This window comes from Bufo gargarizans, chromosome 5 (genome assembly GCF_014858855.1).
Source record: "Bufo gargarizans isolate SCDJY-AF-19 chromosome 5, ASM1485885v1, whole genome shotgun sequence".
In the NCBI taxonomy this organism is placed as follows: Eukaryota; Metazoa; Chordata; class Amphibia; order Anura; family Bufonidae; genus Bufo; species Bufo gargarizans.
The window spans coordinates 92,848,291-92,872,257 of record NC_058084.1 but is presented as its reverse complement, the minus strand read 5'-3'; the positions used below and the strand labels follow the sequence as shown (position 1 = coordinate 92,872,257).

General features: G+C 43.2%; 1 protein-coding gene across 4 annotated transcripts in view; it reads right to left on the bottom strand.

Moving 5' to 3' along the window:
- Positions 1 to 1,022: 1,022 nt before the first annotated feature.
- Positions 1,023 to 23,967, bottom strand: part of TMEM68 (transmembrane protein 68) — a 40,523-nt gene continuing 17,578 nt past the window's right edge. For all 4 annotated transcript variants that reach the window (XM_044293141.1, XM_044293143.1, XM_044293142.1 and 1 more), the window contains exons 4-8: positions 18,272 to 18,439; positions 14,749 to 14,942; positions 14,121 to 14,181; positions 10,236 to 10,375; positions 1,023 to 2,005 (exon numbers count right to left, since the gene is read on the bottom strand). In XM_044293141.1, coding sequence (XP_044149076.1) covers positions 1,901 to 2,005; positions 10,236 to 10,375; positions 14,121 to 14,181; positions 14,749 to 14,942; positions 18,272 to 18,439 — 668 coding nt within the window. In that variant the 3' untranslated portion in view covers positions 1,023 to 1,900. The remainder of the gene's footprint in view (positions 2,006 to 10,235; positions 10,376 to 14,120; positions 14,182 to 14,748; positions 14,943 to 18,271; positions 18,440 to 23,967) is intronic.

Sequence of the window (23,967 nt, the reverse complement as noted above, 5' to 3'; positions counted from 1 at the left end):
GTCTGAGATTTTGATGGCCTATCCTTGGGATATGTCATCAATATCTCACTGGCAGGAGTCCAACTCCCGGCAGCCCCTCGATCAGCTGTTTGAAAAGGTTATGGGGCTCCGGCGAGCGCTGCAGTTCGTAGGCCAGTGACATCGTGTTCATCAGTCACATGGCACATCCCATTCAAGTGAATGTGCCTGAAGTGCTATACCAAGCACAGCCGCTATACCACTTACCGTGCTGTGCTTGGTCAGCTCTGAGGAGGCCACAGGACTGACCAGACCACAGTGGCCTCTTCAAACAGCTTATCAGTGGTGACACCGGGTATCAGACCCCCACCAAGTTGTTACTGATGACCTGTCCTGAGGATAGGATAACCAGTAGCAAAATCTGGGACAAACCCTTTAAAGATGGTTTTCTACCTAAACATAAAACAAAAGCACCATGGCAGTATGAGATCAGTTCAACGATGACTTGGTGTTGTTCTGACAACAGAGAATAAGGAAATTAGTCAGCAGTCATGTTCTGTGATTCCCCATATCAGGATGCAGTATTAAAGGGGTTGTGTCACAAAACACATTCTGTTCAAACCAGCAACTGGATCTGAATACTTTTGTAATTGCATGTAATAACATTTTTTGTATAGGCCACTTAACTATTCAATGAAATGTATCTGTATAGCACCACCTGCTGTTTATTATTTTCCTCACTTCTTGTCCATCTCACTGAGGTGGTCACACATGCTCAGTTTATATCTTCAACTGCCACCAGCCAATTGCTTACTGTTAGAAGCTGAGGCAGTTACAGGGAAAGATCTACAGCAGAAAGGACGGGCCCCTGTGCTGCCAGCCTGAAAAGAATCCAGCACAGGGTTGCCCAACCTGTGGCTCTCCAGCTGTTACAAAACTAGAACTCCCAGCATGCCCAGACAGCCTACAGCCATCAGTCTACAGCAGGGCATGGTGGGAGTTGCAGTTTTATAGCAGCTGGAGGGCCGCAGGTTGGGCAACCCTGATGGAGCAATGCATGGGGAGATCTCTGGATCCATCTGAGGTACAGGGCTGGATCTGGCTTTGTTAGAACGAGGATTGTCATGTACTATATGTTGTTTGATTTTCATTTTTTTCAACCATGGCATAACCCCTTTAATCAGATTTTCGGTGGGGAAACCATTTAAATGTGTCTCTGACAACAGACATTTATGAATGTGCCAGTTCTATAGATAATACGTGTTAAACTGGTGGATGTCCAGCAGATAATCTCTAGAATCAGAGGATTCCTAATTAATAGAAAGGTGGCACAGCAAACTGAGTAACAGTCATGGTAATCACTATGGTGCCATGAATTAATCCGCCTACAAAGACACCGAGACACAACGTATAATCACAGCTTGCATTGGTCTATAAAAGAGGTAGTTTAATGTCCCCTCTACCTTCACGTGTGCTGTGTAAAGAAGGTGCCACCTGCATGGGGCACACTTTTACTGGTCATGTAACAGTGGCTTGAAATGATACCGTGAAAGACATCGGTACTTGCATATTGCTGCACCCTTATACAACCCAGTAGGCAGGAGAACCAGGAATGTAGACAGTGTATGCTGGTGCCAGGAAAGCCCAACAAGCTGCCAACACCCCTGGAGAGAAAGTACTGGGTGCAGCTGTAACCCCTTCCTGACTGCACACTTATACTAAACACGGGCACAATTTACATTAATTACTTATACTCCAATCAACAGACCTGACAGGTCACTTTTAAAAAGCCTTTAGAAACATACATATTGCACGGCAAAGAATCTCTTTTTCTACGTTTTCATCTAACAGATCAATAAAATGATTTATCAAACTAACTCCCATATTTACACAAGTGTACAACACATAAGAGACCAGAGGACAACCTGTACATAACCGCACTTTAATCTTCTTTAGTTCTCTGGTGAAATCTCTCCAGTAGGGCTCGGAAAATATTTCCAGGAATTTTCTGGTGTTTATCTATCAGTGACTGAAGGGCACATTTTGTCTAGAAGAAAAAAAAAAAACATTTAAAAAATGACATAAGAGATACTCGGATGGGGCTTCATGTGACTGATGTATATGGCATATTGCTGATGATAAGACAGGACTGTAGTAGACATTCCTCACAATGTGCGCAAAGAAAAAGTGAAGAAGTTATCCATAGAAGCCAATCTAATCTCATTTCATAAAAATAAAATATAATTTGTTGCTATGCATAAGGCCTCATGCACACGACCATATCCGTTATGCAGTACACAAACCATGGATCCACAAAATACGGATACCGTCCGTTGGTGCAAAACGGAAAAGAATAGGACATGTTCTATCATTTGTAGAATGGACATACAGATGCGGACATAAGAGTGCTGTCCATTTTCTTTGCGGACCCACAGAAGTGAGATCCTCCAAAAAATGAGGATCGGATCCAAAATACGGTTATGTCCCATCTGTTCCTGGTCAGGAACATTCAGCAGAATTCTTCACTGCTGGATGCTGCCGCAATACCGTACTGCCCCATTAACTATTATGGTATGGTGTCCAGCGGTGATCCGGCCAAAATCGGCCGGACAAATAGCAGCAGTCGGAAGGTTGTGTCGGCAGTGTGAAACCATGCACATGACCGTAAGTATTTTGTGGTCCGCAAAATATATGGATGACGTCCGTGTGACATCCGTATTGCATCTGTTTTTTTGTGGATCCATTGTAACAATGCCTATCCTTGTCCCCAAAACGTGCAAGAATAGGATATGTGTTATCTTTTTTGCGGAACGGCCATATGGAAAAGGAATGCACACAGAGTCATATTTCAGACCCACTGAAGTGAATGGTTCTGCATGTAGGCCACAAAAAAATAAAAAACTACGAATGGACACGGAAAAAAATACGTGTGCATGAGCCCTTACTCATACTTTTTCTTTGCTTTCTATGGGTAACTCATACTGAATCAACTAACTGCAACATCATTTTTAATGATGCAGTCAGTTCCTGTGAGCACAGTACAACAGACCCATAGTCAGATAGGAACTGAATCAGTTCGGGTCGGGGGAGCCGCGGCTAACATAAGGACTGTTTTTTTCCAGACCAAGCACCGTCGTGTGAATCAGGCTTTGTGTGATCACCACTGTGTTACGTGCAAACATGAATGAAGAGCAAGTTTCCATCACTGCAATGATTATAAACTTCAAGCAACTAAACCCCATTAAGAAGATTATCAGGTAAGTGCTAGACACATTCTGAGCCTCAGTGAGGCACGAGCCTCAATTTTATTATACATGTTAATATGGTGAGCTGCTTTGGCAGAAGGACTTGGAATTGCAGATACTGGAGATTATTAATGTTTCATTCAAACCTATTTTATTTTGATGTCTAAATACACAATAATATCATTTGATTAATAGGGCAATTACACACAGCATCTAATAATGGATTTCTATGCTTTCCCTTTCAACATGCTTCAATTATGCATTATCAGTATTAAATATTAATAGCATGAGAACATGGGCAGCATGACAGCAGGAGCCAGGGCCCCGGGGAGTCATTCAGCAACCACTGTGTGAGCTACATGCTGCAAAGAGCAGGAAGAGGAGGCCCTGAGCATGACCACATGGCTGAGAAACCAGCCCCGTGTGACCAACTCCAGCATGAAGTATGATATAGAGTAGAGAGGGGGGAAAACCCCACTGAATGCCCTGGCTGTGATCGTCAGTCCCTCCTGGAGATAGTTTGCTGCTGTCATTGTCAATTCCATACCCCTGTTCTCGGCACTGGGACAAGCAGATCGCCATACTAGCACTGGGTCAGAGAGATACGTATGCATGGAAGTTATCTGCCGTCACCCTACATTTGTAGCCATCGGCCCAGGCAAATTCACCAGGAAACCAGCCAAAATGACAATTGACATCTACTTCAGCCAGGGACTGGAGTAGAGTTTACTGTAGGTGCATGGACTGGAGGAGGCTGCACCTAATTTATGACAAGCCCTGTGCTACGTAATAAATTTTAGGTGCATCTTCCAGGAGTGGAGGGAGTATCAAAGACCAGCGTCTTTAATAAATGACTCCCAATGTGAATGAATTTAAAGAGGACCTCTTACCACTCCTGACATGTCTGTTTTAATAGCTTCATGCATCCCCCCATGTAATAACAATTCTGGAGAATCTATTCTTATGGCTCTATGTTGTGCCATTCCTTTATTATTTCTACTAGAAGTTATGAATGAATTGCTAGCAGTCTGCAGTAAGGGTACAGAGGGGTGTTACCAGTTGGGGGGTGTACCTGCACAGACTCACTCTATCCAATCAGTGCTTCCATTTTTAGACTGAGCAGGTACACACCCCCAACACCCCTCTGCTAGCAATTCATTCATAACTTCTAGTTGAAATAATAAAGGAATGGAACAACAGAGAGCCATAAGAATAGATGCTCCTGAATTGTTATTACATGAAGAATGCATGGAGCTATTACAACAGACATGTCAGGAGGGGACTGTTCTCATCAAAGTCCTTCTCTGCTTACAAGTCACTTTTGACATGTACACAACGAAGACTCTGAGAACCAGATCTTTCTGAACTTCTGTACTGTGCTTAAAATGGAGAAAGATTTCAGAAGACTTTAGTTCACAATGAAATTACAGACAAAGAACAATAAGGCCCCTTTCAGATGAGCGAGTTTCACGCTCCTGACTCGCAGCCCAGTACCTATCTGGAACTTCCAGCCGGGGTCGCATAGCATTATATTGATTTATGATGCTATGTAACCCTTAGAGGTCTGGAATGTACTGGATAACACTGACATAATGGTGTCAGTGTTATCCAATACATTCCAGAACTGTAAGGGTTACATAGCACCATAAATCAATATAATGCTATGCGACCCCGGCAGTGCTGGAAGTTCAGGATGGGTGCTATGCTGCGGATGCGGGGCGTGACACTCGCTCGTCTGAAAACTGTCTAACTTGCTTGACAGCAAAGTGAACACAAGAGAGACGGTGACACTAGATGTGGAGCTGTGACAGCATGATGCAGGAGAGCAGCCACAGGATCTCGACAGATGAGGACAGTGAAGAGACTATGTATAATGCCATAGATTGTGGACCAGAATTGGACTATTCGGGGGCATGATCATCAGGTGTGGAGAATATTTTCAGGACCACTGCAAACCCTGAAACAAAAAGGGGGGGGGGCTGCTTTGGGGATATAATGTGCTATCCGTGTAGGTACTGTATCATCTATGCAAACCTTGTAGACAGGTTCATGTGAAGGAGGTATGGATAATAGTATACAGACCACTTTGTTTCGGGAAAAAAATTGGTAGTAATAGCTTTCTACAACGGAAGAGTTGTCATATTTACCCACTGAAAAAGTAAATATATGAGGGACAATTTTTAAGGATACACAGCCATATTCTAACAAAATATCGTTCCATCAAAGTGGCCAACAGATTTAGGGATACAGAATATCCTGCACATATTATCAATAAGGCATACTATTATGCTAAGTCACAATATTGGAGTTATCGCTTCTTGCTGCTAAAATATCTAAAACCAAAAGTCCGGTATCTGAATTATAGGCACATGTGAGGCCCAGGCAGAGACAATAGGCGAGATTATATCTACCGTAAATACTGGTCTTTTTTTAAAAACTGAGCCAAATATTTGTCACTCTCTATCGGATTCACTAGCTATCATTTATAGAAGGTGTCGCAATTTCCATGATGGTCAGCTGAAAAGTCACTTTGTCTCTCCCGGACCACCAAACACTTTCCGCTGTGGTCGATGTAAACGTGCAGATTTATTTTAACAGCTACTTCTTCTCTGAACCCTGGCACAGGCATTTATTATGAGAACAGAAGATCTGCCAATTGTCCTACTGGGGGTGGGGGGGGGGGGGGTCATTCATATCTGCAGATGTAGAGGTAAAACAATCAGAGAATTTTGCAATCGTATTTTGGAACATAGTTAGGACATCAACAATGAACGTTACAAACCGGTGGCAAGACACATTAAGGAGCAGCATAATAAGACGCTCAGAGGTTTTTTGCCACGGAGGCTTTTGGCGTCGGAGATAAGAGGATATAGGTTGAAGACTGTACATCCGATGGTCCTCAATGAGCAATTAGGTTTTGCCTGTGTCATTTAGCTCACCAGTTTACATCAGGTTAGATATGGTGGTAGTATCTGCTTCTATGTAGTTTTATGTGCTTGCCACTTTGGAGTATTTAACCTCAAATCCATCCTTTTAGTTTCTAGGCTATCGGGAGGGAAGGGTGGTTGTAATTTTTACCTCCTTTATCCTCATCAATTTGATACTTGACTCCATTTTTTTAATCCACCTTCCTGCTCTTCCCTCAAAAAGTTATTCCCCAGGAGCTGCCGGTTACTACGCCTAGACCCGTTTATGGGCACAGCTCACGTCAATGTTTGTCACCATGTCTATTTATACATGGTGCTTCTTAGCACTGTATTTATTGCGCCCGTCATCTATTGCTCAAAGTCCTTGTGTTATTGTGTTGAGACCATGGATGTACAGCTCATGTTTATTGCACTCTGGCTGCGTCACCTGTTACCTTGGGGACATTTTGTAATCCACTCTAAGATGTCCCTTGGTACATCTTCTGACGTATTAGATCACCTCTGCCCTTACATACATATCAGTGGCCATTTTCCCAGGGTGCTTCTACTCAGATGTGAGATCAGTGAGACTGGAAACCCGCTACCTACGACATGGTAAGCCAAAATTCGTGGTCATCCACGTAACGCAACGTCTGTTAATAGTACATGGCAGTCCCTCCAAGATAAGCTATTCTTCTATGATGTATTTATTATTACCAGATCATTTAATATTATGAGATCAGCTACATATCATCTAGGGGTGGGATGTTTTTGTTTGGGATCGGCCTTTTCTTCGGTAAAAGAACAGGTGTCTGTTCCATCCAAAAGAAGCCAATAGTAATTTATCGGTGTACGCCAACTCGTAGTTATTTTTTTTTATTTTTCGTGTGCAGCCTTCTCTGTAAAACCTAAGAAAAAACTAAACAGCAAAAGAAATCCTCGCCAGCACGTAGTAATATCCTTCACTATCCGCTGGACAGCTTCTCCCTGCCAGCTTATAAAACACTTCCAGCAACCTTTACTCACACTTGACTGTCACACAAACAGGCTTTATGACTGACCTTCTGGCTACTGATACGTCACATAGGAGATGAATCTTCTAGAACAGGAATCAGCAACATCCGGCACTCCAGCTGTTGTGAAACTACAGTTCCCAGCATGCTCCATTCATTTATATGAGAGTTCTTAGGGTACTTTCACACTTGCGTTTTTCTTTTCCGGCATAGAGTTCCGTCACAGGGGCTCTATACCGGAAAATAACTGATCAGGCATATCCCCATGCATTCTGAATGGAGAGTAATCCGTTCAGTTTGCATCAGGATGTCTTCAGTTCAGTTGTTTTGACTGATCAGGCAAAAGAGAAAACCGTAGCATGCTACGGTTTTATCTCCGGCGAAAAAAAACTGAAGACTTGCCTGAATGCCTGATCCGGCATTTTTTTCCATAGGAATGCATTAGTGCCGGATCCGGCATTCAAAATACCGGAATGCCGGATCCGTCATTCCGGTCTGCGCATGCGCAGACCTTTAAAAATGAAAAAAATAAATAAAAATGATCCGTTTTGCCTGATGACACCGGAAAAACGGATCCGGTATTGCAATGCATTTTTCTGACTGATCAGGCATTTTTCTGACTGATCAGGCATTTTTATGACTGATCAGGATCCTGATCAGTCAGAAAAATGCCTGATCAGTCAGAAAAAATGACATCCGTTTGCATACAGTTTGCCTGATCAGGCAGTCAGTTCAGGCAACGGAACTGCCTGCCGGAATCAAACAACGCAAGTGTGAAAGTACCCTTAGAAGAGCAAGCATGCATGCTGGGAGTTGTAGTTTCACAACAGCCGGAGGTTGCCTACCCCTATTCTAGAAATACACCTCCCTTCCACAACCAATCCTGCACTGGTGTCAGGGGTTAGTTAGTGTTTCCCTTTCTGATTTATGCTATTGCTCTCTCCATATCTCTGTATTAGAGGTATTATACAGCTATCTGGTATTACTGGATCTTAGGGGGAATGAGGTCACAGTTAGGTTTTTACTACTATATTTGTAACATCCTTCGTGTATATTCTTATAACCTTCACCCTTTTCTACTGCCACCGTAGCCCCTGATCAATCCCACTAGATTGGTGGGAGGAAACGCTTTGGGCTTTACTAGGATTGTAATTGTTATCAGGCCACTGGATGCAGTAACTTTGATTATTTAAGGGGTTATATCTGGTTTATTTAGTGTGTGCAGCAGTGACTAGATCTGATTTATGCTATCTTTCCTTGAATACGACCCCACTGTCTATCCTGTTGTGCTATACCCCAGTGTTATCCAGGACGTTTAAATGTGGATTTAGACCAGGCGGGGAGACACCGACTGTTGGGAAAAAACGCTTCCTTCCTGCCAATCGGCTGCCTGTTAACTGGAGGTGAATTGCTGCATGTATCTCCACAGTATAAGGGCTCATGCACGCGGCCGTTGTTCGGCCATTTCGTGCACTGGGGCTGCGGCAATGGATCCAGACCTATTCAACTTGAATGGGACCGTGATCAGTCCGCACTGCAAAAAAATGGAACATGTTCTATATTTTTGGAGGTGTGGAGGCACGGAGAGAAACACTCCGTAGTGCTTCCGTGGGGTTCCATGTCTCCGTTCCGCACCAGACTTTTCAGTCCGCATCCGTGATGCGCAGTACACAGGGCCTGTGCCCGCATATTGTATACCCGCTGTTTGCGGGCCGTTATACGGACACGGCTGGGCCCTGACCGTGTGCATGAGCCCTAAGGAAGAGCGATGGCTATTGCTATAGCTCGTCCTTATACAACTGCATTGTATCTGGGCTGCAGAGTGCTGTTTAGACTGCATGATCTGCTGCCTAGAAATGATCATTTACTTGCCTGCACAAACGACTGTCATCATGATCTGCCTGACAATCAGGCCGTGTAAACCCAGCGTTAGGGATACACTAGAGTGAGTTCACATTGGGGTATGTCATAATCTATTTTATGTCTTTATTAAAAGTTATGTTGGGGGGGGGGTTCTTTTTTTCTATGATTTTATAGCAAATAGAACACAAGAGAGGAGGCAAAACTAGAAGTACATTAGCTCACTGGAGAGCTGCGGTCTCTTCAAACAGCTGATCGGCAGGGGTGCCAGGAGTTGGCCCCACTCTGATTAACTGAGGAAAGGTCATCAATATTGAACTCCCGCAAACCCTTTCTATGCTGTGATATATGTAGTAATCTTAAGCACATAAGTTACCCAAACAACACAGCTGTATGCATAGCTAAAGGAGTCCGTCACCTCCAAAATCAGTTTCAAGTAACCAAACTGTCATGTAGGGTAGATGTACTTAAACCTAACCATACCTTTCTGAAAATCCAGACCATTCTAAGACATGCTTCTTTTTATTTTTAGGCAAATAAGGTTTTTCGTTGCACTGCAGACAGGACCACTCCATTCGGTGCACCTGACGTCCCCTGCGTCACTGCAACTGGCTCTGAAATCTCAGGGACTGGCAAATAAACAAGACGGGAAGGAGCTGGTTGGCGTTACCAACATGTTGATGGTGCACCTACTGAGCGAGGCTGCGTCCACAGTGCACCGAAAACCTTCTCTGCAAAGAAAATCTGCAAATGAAGCTTTTTTCAGACTGGATTTTCACATGAAAAGTATGTATATATTGCTTACTCTGAAAACTATACTGGAGGTGACAGTAAGACTCCCTTTCAGCATACAGGACACATGCTAAGGGCTGAGGTTTTAAGGAGGTTAACTGTTTTATCCCAGGTGTCCAGTGGGTTAACTCCCCCCAGTGCTGCGTAAAACAGAATATAACGACTACTACTACTATGATGACAACTACTGTGTTAGGTGAGAGCTATTCAGATGGAAAGCACTCCGGAGAAAGCAGTTGTGGGAAAACAAATGCACCCAAACACTGACCCCTGAATCCCTATGTGAATCTGTCCTGTTCCTAACATTTGGGTTTTCCTGCACATGCTCCATTCCTAATGAAATGATAGGTGAAGGTTGATCTGGCACACAAGATATAGAAGACATCCATAAAATACAAAGTATTCTCTAAATTAATCTAAGTACTATTAATCACTGGTTGTCTTGGTTTTTGTTGTCTTACCTTCTCTGCCAATTCACTTGCTGTGATATTTGGGTCATACTGGATAGGGTCACCAAGATATGTGCGAAATTTCACTGGGAACCCACCGTACACAGGGACAAACGGTATCTTATACTTTTCATACATCCACCTAAATATCCCTGTGAAATGAAAGAGAAATACATTATACAACCCACATATTTCAATGAGAAATACCATTACTTAAAGGGGTTGTCCGACTATAAAAATTATCTGTGGGGGCCATCCGCCAGAACCCCTATAACAGTTTTATGTGCCTAGAGATACACCCGTCACCCTCTGTGCAGGGAACAGAATCCCTGCTCCATTCACTTGAATAGGACATCAATGTTTATCAGTGGGGGTTGCCAACTGTCCGTAAATTTAAAGGGAGTCTGTCACCTCCATATGGCCATATACAGTGCTTACATGGCTCTGTAGCACACCTATACAGGATTGTAACGGTACCTTTGTTCTTTTCTTTAGACTTGCACCAGCAGGAAAAACGAAGTTTAATTCATATGCAAATGAGCGCTCGCAAGTGCCCAGGGAGGAGTTCAGTGTGTAGGTGCCCAGGCTGCTCTGCCTTCTTTTCACTTTACTCCTCCCCAGCCTCTTCCTTTGCCCGCCCTCCAAGTCTCTTGCCTCATCGATAGGTTCGGACTTGGAGGGCGGGCAAAGGCAGAGACTGGGGAGGAGTAAAGTGAAAAGAAGGCAGAGCAGCCTGGGCACCGACACACTGAACACCGCCCCTGGGCACTGCGAGTGCTCATTTGCATATTAATTCAACTTAGTTTTTCCTGCTTATGCAAGTCTAAAGAAAAGAACAAAGGTACCGTTACAATCCTATGTAGGTGTGCTACAGAGCCATGTAAGCACTGTATATGGCCATATGGAGGTGACAGACTCCCTTTAAATTTACGGACAGTTGGCAACCCCCACTGGACGGACACCTTTATGAATTAAACTTTGTTTTTCCTGCTGGTGCAAGTCTAAAGAAAAGAACAAAGGTACCGTTACAATCCTGTATAGGTGTGCTACAGAGCCATGTAAGCACTGTATATGACCATATGCAGGTGACAGACTCCCTTTAAAGGAGCTGTGCCACAAATATAAATATATACCGCCCAACAGACATCGCTGTTATATCATTTTTTTCCCCAAATACCACCATTTATCAAAACTGCCTTATTCTAAAATTATTAGCCTACCATTGCACCCTGTGACAAATCAATTTCAATTTTCAGTTGCTGTTGGTTACGTCCTGCATTGGAGCCTTATAATGTAGGACGTTGGAAGCAGCATTAGTAAGAACATGGGGTGTGGTTAGTGTCACATGATCTGATGATGTCAGGACACATCTCCATAGTACTAAGGCCTGATGGGCAGCAGTCACATGACGAACAAGGAAGTAGGATTCAAGCATGGGAGATAAGAGAAAACTGCAAAGAGGTAAATTACATTTTTTTTTTTTATTAAAAAAAAAAAAAAAACAAGCAAAGGAATAATGAGAGCTAGAGATGAAAGTACAGTTTAGATTGAAAAGTAGTTTATGGCCCAACTCCTTTAAAATGTAACTGTTAAAATGTTTTTTATTTGCTAGTTTATTAGAGCTAGGCATGTATACCTGAGTTAGTCTGTCAATGATTGTAAATTTAAACACCGTTGCTAGGGCTTGTCTGTCTTCCCTTTAGTATAAACAGAAGAAAGAGGGGCGGTCCTTTACACTGCATGCCTTCATTAGGTTTAAGAGTGAGGAGGTGTGTCTCTCAGTCATCCAATCAGATTGGCTGGCAGGAAGCTACTGGCTACAGCAAGTGAATATGGGAAGTGTGAAATGCCAGTTTTGGCCTCATAGAACTGGAAGAAGCCATCTTGAGAAGGTCTCTTCATATTGTAGAGGTTAAAACAGAAGTGACTAAGGGGAAAAACTCAAGGAAAACAGTGGTATGTGAAGAAACTAAAGATTGCTTTATGCATAATGCTGCTGCAGCAGTAACATATGCTAAAATAGAAAACATGACAGTTACACTTTAAGGACAGTCTGCAAAAAAATGACGTTTTTTCTAGAGTCCGTAGTCTCTGGCAAAAAAAACCCTCTGTTCATGACTTGCACTGCACACATGTTAATATACAGTCATGTCATGCACAGTGCAAGCTGTCTCGGGCGGACATGCTGTTGTCTACAGTATTTCCTTAAGTTGCAGACCAGCCGCTCCCAGCCACACAGAAATGGAGGCCTGATGAGAAGAACGAGGAGATGATAAGCGAGGTGAAAAAACACAGGACTGGTGGGGAACGAAGAGGACAAGCAACAGGAGAAGATACTGCTTCCCTGCAGAGTCCTTCATTTTACAAATTAATAAAAGGGTTGTCCCACGAAACATATTCTACACGTTTCAAACCAGCATCTGGATCTGAATACTTTTGTAATTGCCTGTCATGTACTGTATGATGTCATTTTTCACATTACTCATGGGATAACCCCTTTAACCGGTGTTTGCCCCACAACTTCCATTTAAACGATGTGCAGCAAGATGGAGGCATATGAGAAGAGGGAGATATGACTGTCTGTAAAGTTCAGTGGAAACATCTTTCTATTGCTATATAATGTAGTTACCTATTATACATTACATAAACTTATGTAGATAATTCAGATTTATTGTTAGAGTAGTAACGTTCATGGGAAGGTTAGACCACTCGAATACCATTGAGGTTTCTTCTAAGCAAGTTGGTCACGTCTCGTTGCAGTTCACAGTAAAATTACCAGTTTAGTGACATTTTTAGAGGACCTGTTCACCCAGGCCATTGTATTGTGTTTATGACATGAACCTGACACAGAACAGACTGCAGTAGCCCCTAGCGGCCATGGTCAGATGATGTAACCTCACTATGGCTACGTATAGACGTGTTCAGGGTTTCCAACTGTCCATAGGTTTATGGAAACCCAGAGCTTTATCCAGACAATGTAGCTTGCATAGCGTGAGCTCTTATACTTAAAATGTGCCTAAACTTACAAAGTCACGTTATTGAAACCAACTCAAAATGTGACAAGATATTTTTTCTCTCTAATATGCTTTAAACTTTAAAGGGTGCGTAGACCGAGCCTCTAGGTGCTGAAGCAACGCCCTAATAGGACCTAGAGGCTCATTAGCATGGTTTAAAAGTCTTTATTTTAAGAGAACGGCGGCAGGCAGGGAGTTATAAAGCACACTGTTATGTACTGCTGACATCAGCACATCGCTGTCAGTCAGCTACATAACGTTATTTCTCATGACAGAAACCCTTTAATTATTTCTTTTTCTCAGCTAAAGAGGAGCCTGACGTTCAGTTGCCTATAGCGCTTGAGAACCCGAACTCCTGTACAGCACGGATTCACTGAGGCCACAATGAGCACTGTATAGGCAGGAGCTCCATAGCACTTCACTGCTCCTGCCTGTGCCAGTGCTGCTCTCCTAAAGCCTGGCATACATGTGCTATGTCAGGCTTTGGCAGAAAGGGCACAGGCAGGAGCAGTGATGTGCTATGGAGTTCAGGCCTTTGCTCGCTTCACTCTGCTAAAGGCCTGTACCGATCTGGTATGCAGGCTATAAACTGAGCGCAGCGAACGCAGCACAGAATCATAGCACATCGCTGCTTCTACTATTATGTCTTAGGCAATTTTTCAGTGTTATACAGTATATCTATATATACTCCATGTGCCTTTTTTTGTAAACTTTGCTATGAGCTCCGTGACTGCAATAAATCGAAGGTTGCGACTGTACACACATCAAGCCAAACAGATGTGTAGACTTATTACTGGTGACATTCAACACAGTTTACATTCATAGACGCTGCACTGCACAAAGTAAACTAAGATTATACAGCATGGCAAGAGACGGCTCTTACGTAAGCATCCAAGAGATCGGAATCCTTCCCGGACGTTCTGCGTAAACATTGGAATGATGCACTAAGGAAAGAAATCAAAACCATTTAACAAAATCATTAGTCTCCAGCCCTCCTCATGCAGCTCACTCCACACCACATCTTACAAGAAGCAGTTTTCTAATACAGTTTTATAGTGGGAATTACTGAGTGTCTGAGTGATGTGTTGGTGCGTTCAATCAGTGCTGGCAGTGTCTGACCTATTGAAAAAGAGAACAGTGATGTCCAGCTGTTGATTTTACCATACATTTCCAGGAGGAATAACAGTGAAATCACACTGCACAGTTCTAAGATGAACTGTCACAGAGTTGTTATCTCATGGTGAATGGAAGGATTCACTATAAAAGAGACAGAGAGAGAGACAGATAGACAGAGAGAGAGAGAGAGAGAGAGAGACAGACAGAGAGAGAGAGACAGATAGAAAGACAGAGAGAGACAGATAGACAGAGAGAGAGACAGACAGACAGAGAGAGAGACAGACAGACAGACAGAGAGAGGGAGAGAGATCCGTCCTTTAAATATTAGAAAATTGGATGCCGTTCTTTTTGGCTGTAATTGCAGCACAATGTCTGTAGGAATTAGATAAACTTACCACTTGGGCATCGATTGCCACTTGTGCAAAACCTGTACGATTTCCCCACATGAGAACATAAGATTCATCACTAAACAGTGCCTCCCGCACTCCTCCCGGAGAGATAGCCAGGAGGTGGCCATTTTTCAGAGCTTTCACACACTCTTCCTTTGGTCCATGGATTACACAAAACACTTCAAGTAGTGGTTTAAAGCCTGTAATAGAAATGTCATTACATTATATGACTGACAACAGGGCAGACATATCAATGTACAAGGGGTGTTCAATAAGTTATCTACCCCAGCATGTTCTGTCAGAGAGCTGGGCTTGTCTGTGCAGGTTGAGACATAACTGGACATGCAACACTCACAGTAGCAGGTCATTCTGATGAACGCAATGGAAGTGACAGGATGGCAAGTGAAGTAAGGCTACTTTCACACCCGCGTTAGGTGTGGATCCGTCATGGATCTGCACAGACTGATCCGTTCAGATAATACAACCGTCTGCATCCGTTCAGAACAGATCCGTTTGTATTATCTTTAACATAACCAAGGCGGATCCGTCTTGAACACCATTGAAAGTCAATGGAGGACTGATCCGTTTTATATTGTGCCAGATTGTGTCATAGAAAACAGATCCGTCCCCATTGACTTACATTGTGTGTCAGAACGGATCAGTTTGGCTCAGTTTCGTCAGACGGACACCAAAACGCTGCAAGCGGCGTTTGGTGTCCGCCTCCAAAGCGGAACGGAGGCAAACTGATGCATTCTGAGCAGATGCTTTTCCATTCAGAATGCATTAGAATGCAAACTGATCCGTTTTGGACCGTTTGTGAGAGCCCTGAACGGAAACCAAAACGCCAGTGTGAAAGTAGCCTAAAGCGCAGGTCTACAAAGAAAGTGAGGGATTTGGAGCTTTGTTCCCTGATTAACTTCCTTACAAAAGGAAGCAAAGAAACCTAAAGAAATCCATGAAAGGATGGTTGCTGTATGCGGTAATGATGCACCTTCCTACTACCTAGTAAAGTTTTGTGCCAAGCAGTTTAAATGGGGTAGGGAATAAACTGAAGATCAGGGCGACCTGTCAAAGCATCTTCAGAGGAAATGTGCTGCAAAGTAGAGGCCTTGATTCTGGAAGAGCGTCGGCTCACAATCAGTTTTATATCTCATGAATTAGGCATTTCGGTTGGCACAGTTTCCAGGATCATTCATGATGTTTTGAGGATTTCAAAGGTCAGTTCCCAGTGGGTGCCATGAATGTTGACGCCTGAGCAAAAAACTTGGCAGCAAGAGAATTATGACATGCTTGGGGAAAATCCAGGACACTTTTATTCTCAAACGATTGCAGGTGATGAAACATGGATCCACCACCATGATCCTAAAACCAAACAAGAGTCCATGCAATGGAAGCACAAGGGGTCACCAGCTGAAGTGTGCAGCAGTTAGCTGGAAAGATCATGGCAACAGTTTTTTTGTATACCGAAGGCGTTTTATCACTGGAGACACCTATGTTTCAACAATGAAGGCACTATGTGAGGCAATGAAAGAGAAACGCTGTGGGAAGATGTCGGCGGGTGTGTTGCTGCTTCACGACAATGCGCCAGCTCACGAGTCACGCAAATAACAAGCTGCTACCAGGGAATGCGGCTTCATGGAGCTGAACCATTCACCCTACAGTCCAGACTTGGCTCCCAGTGATTGCGTTCTCTTTCAGAACCCGAAGAAATTTCTGTGTGGGCAACAATTTCCACACAGCACCCTCATAACAGAGACATCCTGTATCAGCACCCTCATAACAGAGACATCCTGTATCAGCACCCTCATAACAGAGACATTCTGTATCAGCACCCTCACAACAGAGACAGCCTGGATCAGTGCCTCTGTAACAGAGACAACCTGTATCAGCACCCTCATAACAGAGACATCCTGTATCAGCACCCTCATAACAGAGACATCCTGTATCAGCACCCTCATAACAGAGACATTCTGTATCAGCACCCTCACAACAGAGACAGCCTGGATCAGTGCCTCTGTAACAGAGACAACCTGTATCAGCACCCTCATAACAGAGACATCCTGTATCAGCACCCTCATAACAGAGACATCCTGTATCAGTGCCTCTGTAACAGAGACAGCCTGTATCAGCACCCTCACAACAGGGACATTCTGTATCAGCACCCTCATAACAGAGACATCCTGTATCAGCACCCTCATAACAGAGACATCCTGTATTAGCACTGTCATAACAGAGACATCCTGTATCAGCACCCTCATAACAGAGACATCCTGTATCAGCACCCTCATAACAGAGACATCCTGTATCAGCACCCTCATAACAGAGACATCCTGGATCAGCACCTCATAACAGAGACAACCTGTATCAGCACCCTCATAACAGAGACATCCTGTATCAGCAGCCTCACAACAGAGACAGCCTGTATCAGCACCCTCATAACAGAGACATCCTGTATCAGCACCCTCACAACAGGGACAGCCTGTATCAGCACCCTCATAACAGAGACATCCTGTATCAGCAGCCTCACAACAGAGACAGCCTGTATCAGCACCCTCACAACAGGGACAGCCTGTATCAGCACCCTCACAAGAGATATCCTGGATCAGCACCTCATAACAGAGACATCCTGGATCAGCACCTCATAACAGAGACATCCTGGATCAGCACCCTCATAACAGAGGCATCCTGTATCAGCACCCTCATAACAGAGACAGCCTGTATCAGCACCCTCATAACAGAGGCATCCTGTATCAGCACCATCATAACAGAGACATCCTGTATCAGCACCCTCATAACAGAGACATCCTGTATCAGCACCCTCATAACAGAGACAGCCTGTATCAGCACCCTCATAACAGAGGCAGCCTGGATCAGCGCCCTCATAACAGAGACATCCTGTATCAGCACCCTCATAACAGAGACATTCTGGATCAGCACCCCCATAACAGAGACAGGCTGTATCAGCACCTCATAACAGAGGCATCCTATATCAGCACCCTTATAACAGAGACAGCCTGGATCACTGCCTCTGTAACAGAGACAGGGCTCCCATAACTGATCCAGGGTACACCGATGCCTAAATGTCAAAGCTATATTGAAATAGTGGAAGAAATCAGCGCCAAGTGATTTGCCTAGGATCAGCACACATACCCCTAGACCTAGGGTTTATATAGGCATCACGTTTGCAGGGACTACATGCCGGAAAGCTAACTACCACAAAGTTATAAAAATGCATAATTATTTGATGCACTTCAGAATATACAATACAATTACGCAGTGACATTAGTAAAGTAAAAAGCATTACAAAAAGGCATTATAATGCCACCTCTGACCTGCATGAAAGCCAAAATGATTCACCATACAAAACACTTTTTTTGTGTGCTTTTCAAGCAATCTTAGTAAAATAGGGACAGAATGAGAAGACCAGATGTTCTTATTGTAATAAATTATAGGTTTCCATGTCTGGCTCTAGATATAATAGTCACTTACCCAGCAGATTGCTTTCAAATACCACGGCGTGATCACTTACCTGGTATTTTGAAAAGAAAGTGGTCCCCCACCGAGTGACAAGTCCTTCCTTTCAGGAGAATGACCCTTGATACAAAATAATAATAGTCTACCGGAAGCGCCCCATGATAGTACACAATTAGTGCAGGCCCATTCTCAGGAATTTTATCCAAACCATGAATTTCATAACCTGTATAGAAAGAGAACAAAATACAGGTCTCACATAAGGTCTATCATTGATAAGAAAAACAACACCAGAGAAAAGTTTCATCAGCTATTTAGCCAGGATTAAAAAAAAAACACAAAAAAAACAACATGTATTTTCTTAAAGGGGTACTCTGGGACCACCATAATCAATATGACATCATTGGGGGTCTGACAACCAGCAACCCTATTTATCAGCTGGAAGCGGCAGCCACAGGTTCCAGAAGTAAAGAACACCACAGCTCCGTACACTGTGTAGTGGCCATTCTCAAGTACTGCAGCTCAGCTCCCATTCACTGGAATAGAAGCATCAGCTACCCAAGACAGCCTCTACACAGTATATGGAGCTGTGCTCGTCCAGTCTGTACACTGTTTACTTCTAGAACCTGCAGCTGCCACTAACAGATGATTTGTGGGGGCTGCTGGGTGTCAGACCACTACCAATATTAGATGGATGATCTTAGATAGGTAAGTTAATATGTTAGACTCAGAGAACCCATTTAAGGGCTATGGAAAAATTATTTTTGCACAAGTTAGTGGTTACCTTGAGTGAAAAAGTAGCACTAAATCATTAGGCTGTAATAAACCCAAATATTTAGTTTACAATTTGCTCCAAGTTTCAGACTTTGCACATTTGGTGTGTCCCTCCAAACAATACATGCTGGATCTGTGTGTCCAGGATGCTGCTGTCCTCTCCCTGTAGACTGCCTTGTGTGTACGGTTTATACCCATCGACAGCTTGTGTGAACTCTCCTAGACCCTATCCCCCCTATCCACACATACATCTGCCATGTCTACCTTCCTGCTGTACAGTCTATAACACCTACAGGAGGGAGCAGGTGAGATGTCAGATTCAACAGCTAGAAAAGGGAGGTACACAAACTCTGTAGAAGCAAAACGGTAGGATCTTTTTTTTTAATGAAGACCATTTAGAAAGCTGGTTCATTCGGCATTTAGGAAGCAAATGAACAATAAAATAATGCAGTACAAAGGTATCCATACATTTTACAACACTATGGCTTATCCCTACAAAGGATGCATTAAAACCACAGGAACACAAGGGATACATACCGTCATAGTTAAAGGGGTATCCGGGAATTTGGTATGATGGTCTATCCTCAAGCTAAGAGTTCAATATACATTTTCAAATACGTTGCCTGGATAGTTCTAATTGCAGCAAGTCCCAAAGTGAAGTGGATTCTTATTCACAAAAACAGTACATATATAAAAAGGGGCCGCGCAAAACTCCAAACCAATAGGACTGATGTACGTCTTCCACCAACTTTCAGCAAGCACACACTAGCTTCGTTAGGCGTTTCTTTCCATTAACATCCTGTGAGATTTTAGAGAAGACACGCACATAGTGAAGCACTGCAACAACCAGCCGTTCCTCCTCTCGATGTTATACTCACAAGTCTATAAGAAGAATATGCGCCTCAAAAGAAAGCCGACCAGTACGTCCTCTGCACGGTTGTTCTCGTTGTGCCTCCTACAGATGATTCAATATTGCTCCCATAGTGAAAATCCATATTTTAAAATTCATAAATATGGTTTATTATACTCACATTTAAATAGGATAAAATGCGCAACAATAAAATCAACACAAATCAATGGTCCTGCCGACCCGGGTTTCGGTCCAAATGGCTTCATCAGGGGCGTGGCTTCCAAGCATTCCCACAGTCCTTAAATCCCCAAGTTCACTCCACCCACTTTTCTCAATACTTTGCTAAAAACTCCTACTCAGTTTCCTTTGCTACATTCTGATGTACCTTAGTTTTTCTCTAATTCCCAAGATAACAGGGACCGGGGCATGAACGTTAAAATTCTTCAAAAGCAGATAAAACAAATGATACTCTACCAAAAGCTATGGCACTCACTCCGATTCAGTTTCTCCCTCACACACGTGTTCCCGATGTTGAGTTGGTGTGGCTGGCTGGGTGTGTTCTACTCTATGAGACAGGGTTTCAGGTCCAACCCATGTTAAGACCATGCGGTTGTAATGTACCCATCTCATAGATCCATTTTACTTCAGTTCCATCAATCTTTTTTATAGTATCGCCAGTTAGCCTGCACTCGTTCTACTCCAATGAAAGTCAGACCCTTCGGATTTTTATTATGGGCAGTTTTAAAATGTAACGGAACTCCATGGGTTTCTATTCCCTTTTTAATATTTCTGATTTGTTCTTGTATTCAGATTTTTTATTTCCTCATGGTACGGCCGAGGCACTGGAGGCCACATGGGCACTCCAGCACGTAGCCTACACCCGAGGACTCCCACGTAATGTCACCCACAATCTTTAGATTTCTATGGTTTGCTAATATTTTTATGGCCGCCTGGGAAAAAGAGGGAATAAGTCCCAATTTGAACAGAAGCACAGATTTAGGCAAATTAACAGTATGGCAAAGATATATAGACGATTGCCTATTGGTTTGGGAAAGAGAAAAAATAGGATTAGAAATTTTCTGGAGTCCCTAAATAACAATGATTAGAATATTACATTTACCAGCTTTATTAGCAACACCTCTGCTGTTTTTTTAGATTTAACTATCTATATAGAAGGGGAATATTTTAAAACTAAAACCTTCTTTAAAAGTACGGACATTAATGGTTATATTGATACCAATAGTTGTCACTACAGACCTTGGTTGGAGAACATCCCAAAGGGACAACTAAAACGAATTAGACCCAATTGTTCGGAGGTAGCAATATATAGAGAACAGAGTCGTATTATACAGGATCAATTTAAAGAGAAAGGGTATGATGAGCAACAATTGATTAAATGTAGCCAAGAAATAGAGGAAGTGAAAACAGAAAAGACAGATAGAGAAAATGGCACAAAAAAGGACTTTCAATGTTCCTTTTTGACACAGTATTCTGTGCAAGCAGGATTAATAAAAAATGCGGTAAAAAAACCTGGGCTACGTTAAAGATGTTATTTTTAGCAAAGTCCCGTACCTACAGAACCACTTAGGGCCGTTTCACACGAGCGGATGCCGTGCGTGGCATCCGCTCCGTGAAAGAGTGCCAAGACCCGCTGCAGACTGCAGAGGCACGGAGCAGTAACATGACTGTTAATGCTCCGTGCCTCTCTGTGATCTCTTTACTACGAAATCACAGTTGTCACAGTTTTTAGCAAAGTATTGAGAATAGTGGGTGGAGTGAACTTGGGGATTTAAGGACTGTGGGAATGCTTGGAAGCCATGCCCCTGATGAAGCCATTTGGAGCGAAACCCGGGTCGGCAGGACCATTGATTTGTGTTGATTTTATTGTTGTGCATTTTATCCTTTTTAAATGTGAGTATAATAAACCATATTTAAGATTTTTAAAATACGGATTTTCACTATGGGAGCAATATTGAATCATCTGTAGGAGGCACAACGAGAACAACCGTGCAGAGGACCTACTGGTCGGCTTTCTTTTGAGGCGCATATTCTTCTTATAGACTTGTGAGTATAACATCGAGAGGAGGAACGGCTGGTTGTTGCAGTGCTTCACTATGTGCGTGTCTTCTCTAAAATCTCACAGGATGTTAATGGAAAGATGGTGGAAGACGTACATCAGCCCACTGGTTTGGAGTTTTGCGAGGCCCCTTTTTATATATGTACTATCCTCAAGCTAGGTGATTCAATATCAGATCGGCAGGGGTGCTGTTAAAAGTGGCCGCTGTGCTCACCGGAGCTCAGGTAAGCTCTGCTAGAGAATGAATGGGTCCGCACACTTGCGGACGTGTGAATGGACCCTTAAGCTGTGTCACTGTCTACATTTTGGGTTATTTCTAATCCCATTGCCCGGTCACAAGTACTTATGTAAATATGGGTAAAGATAGGAGGCTGTATGTTCTCATAGACCGATACTAGAAAATAACAGGACTAGCTGTATATCTGAAATAAGATATATAAAGGGTATGACCATGGGAATAGTTGCATTGCATAATGGACTAAACCCCGAAAATACAGGCCACAGTGAGGTAGACTTGTATGGGGTGATGGCCGGGCATGCATGTTTCCATTCCATACCACTATATATCAGGTACAGAAACAGCCAAGGGAGCCTCCTGGTGAGAAGCACCCGGTGTTAATGATAGGTGATGTCATTAATTTGAACATAATATCTAAGCCATTGCTATTCAATATGCAGATTATAACCCAAATTTTAATAATTACGTTAAAGGTGTTGTCCGGGCTACACATATTGAGGACCTAGGTCATCAATATCACATCAGTAGGGATCCGACACCCGGCACCCACATCGATGAGTTGCTTCTGGCAGCTGTGGCGCCGGAAACTGTACAGCGAATGGAGCGGAAGCAGAAGGTCTATTCACGCTGCAGATTTTTTTAAGCTGTGTATGGATGACATTTCCTAAAACCTCATCAGTTTTGCCGCTACTGTACAATGGGACAGATCTGCCTAATAAAAGTTCATGGCAGCAAATCGTCAGTGTAGATGACCCGTGTGGACGCTGCGTGTAAAGTGCAAAAAGAGAAACTACACCCATGAACAGAACTATCTGAGGGTAAGGGCTCATGCACATGACCGTGTTTTTCGTCCGCACCAAATCCGCATTTTTTGTGGCTCGGATGCGGACTCATTCACTTCAATGAGGTCACAAAAGATGCGGACAGCACACGTATGTCTTTTCTGCAGCCCCGCAAAAAATTAGCACATTTTCTACAGACAAGGATAGGACAGTTCTATATAGGACAAGACGTTCCATTCTGCAAAATGCGGAACACACGCTGCCGGTATCAGTATTTTGCGGATCCGCAATTTGCAGACGGCAAAAATGGCAACAGCCGTGTGCATGAGCACTAAGTCATGCCTAGTGCTCTGTTATTTAAAGGGGCTGTCTCACTTCAAATGGCATTTATCATGTAGACACCGTTAATACCAGGGATTGTGTATTGAATCATTTTTCCATTACATTCTACACTTCTCGTATCCAGGAGTTATGACCACCCTGTTATCCAGCAGTGGTGGCCGTGCTTGCACACTATAGGAAAAAGCTCTGGCCTCTCTGGTGACTGGGACCATGGTAGCACACATAGGCACGCATGCGCAGCAGCTCCCACCTTGTCTACCTCGTATCAGGGCTGTAGCGGTGGCTGTGACCCCTGGATGCGAACAGTGTATAAAGTGATGGAAAAATGAATCCAGCCAGCAAAGGAAGCAATATTGACAATCCCAATACATTAGTAAGTGCCTTGTATTAACTTTATCTACATGATAAATACTATTTTCTGAAGTGAGACAACCCCTTTAACTATTACCAAAGAACCCTTTTAATGATTTTTTTATTATTATTACAATTGTAATCACCTGTCACCACCCTTGACATCTCTGTTTTAGTAACTACTTGTATTGTTCATCTATTCCTAGAACTGTGCATTATGCCGTTCCTCGGTTATTCCTCCTAGAACTGTTTGAATAAATGTGATAACGAGGTGTTACTAGTTGGGGGGGGGGTTGGCCCTACACACTGACATTCTCCAATCAGTATTGATAGTATCAAA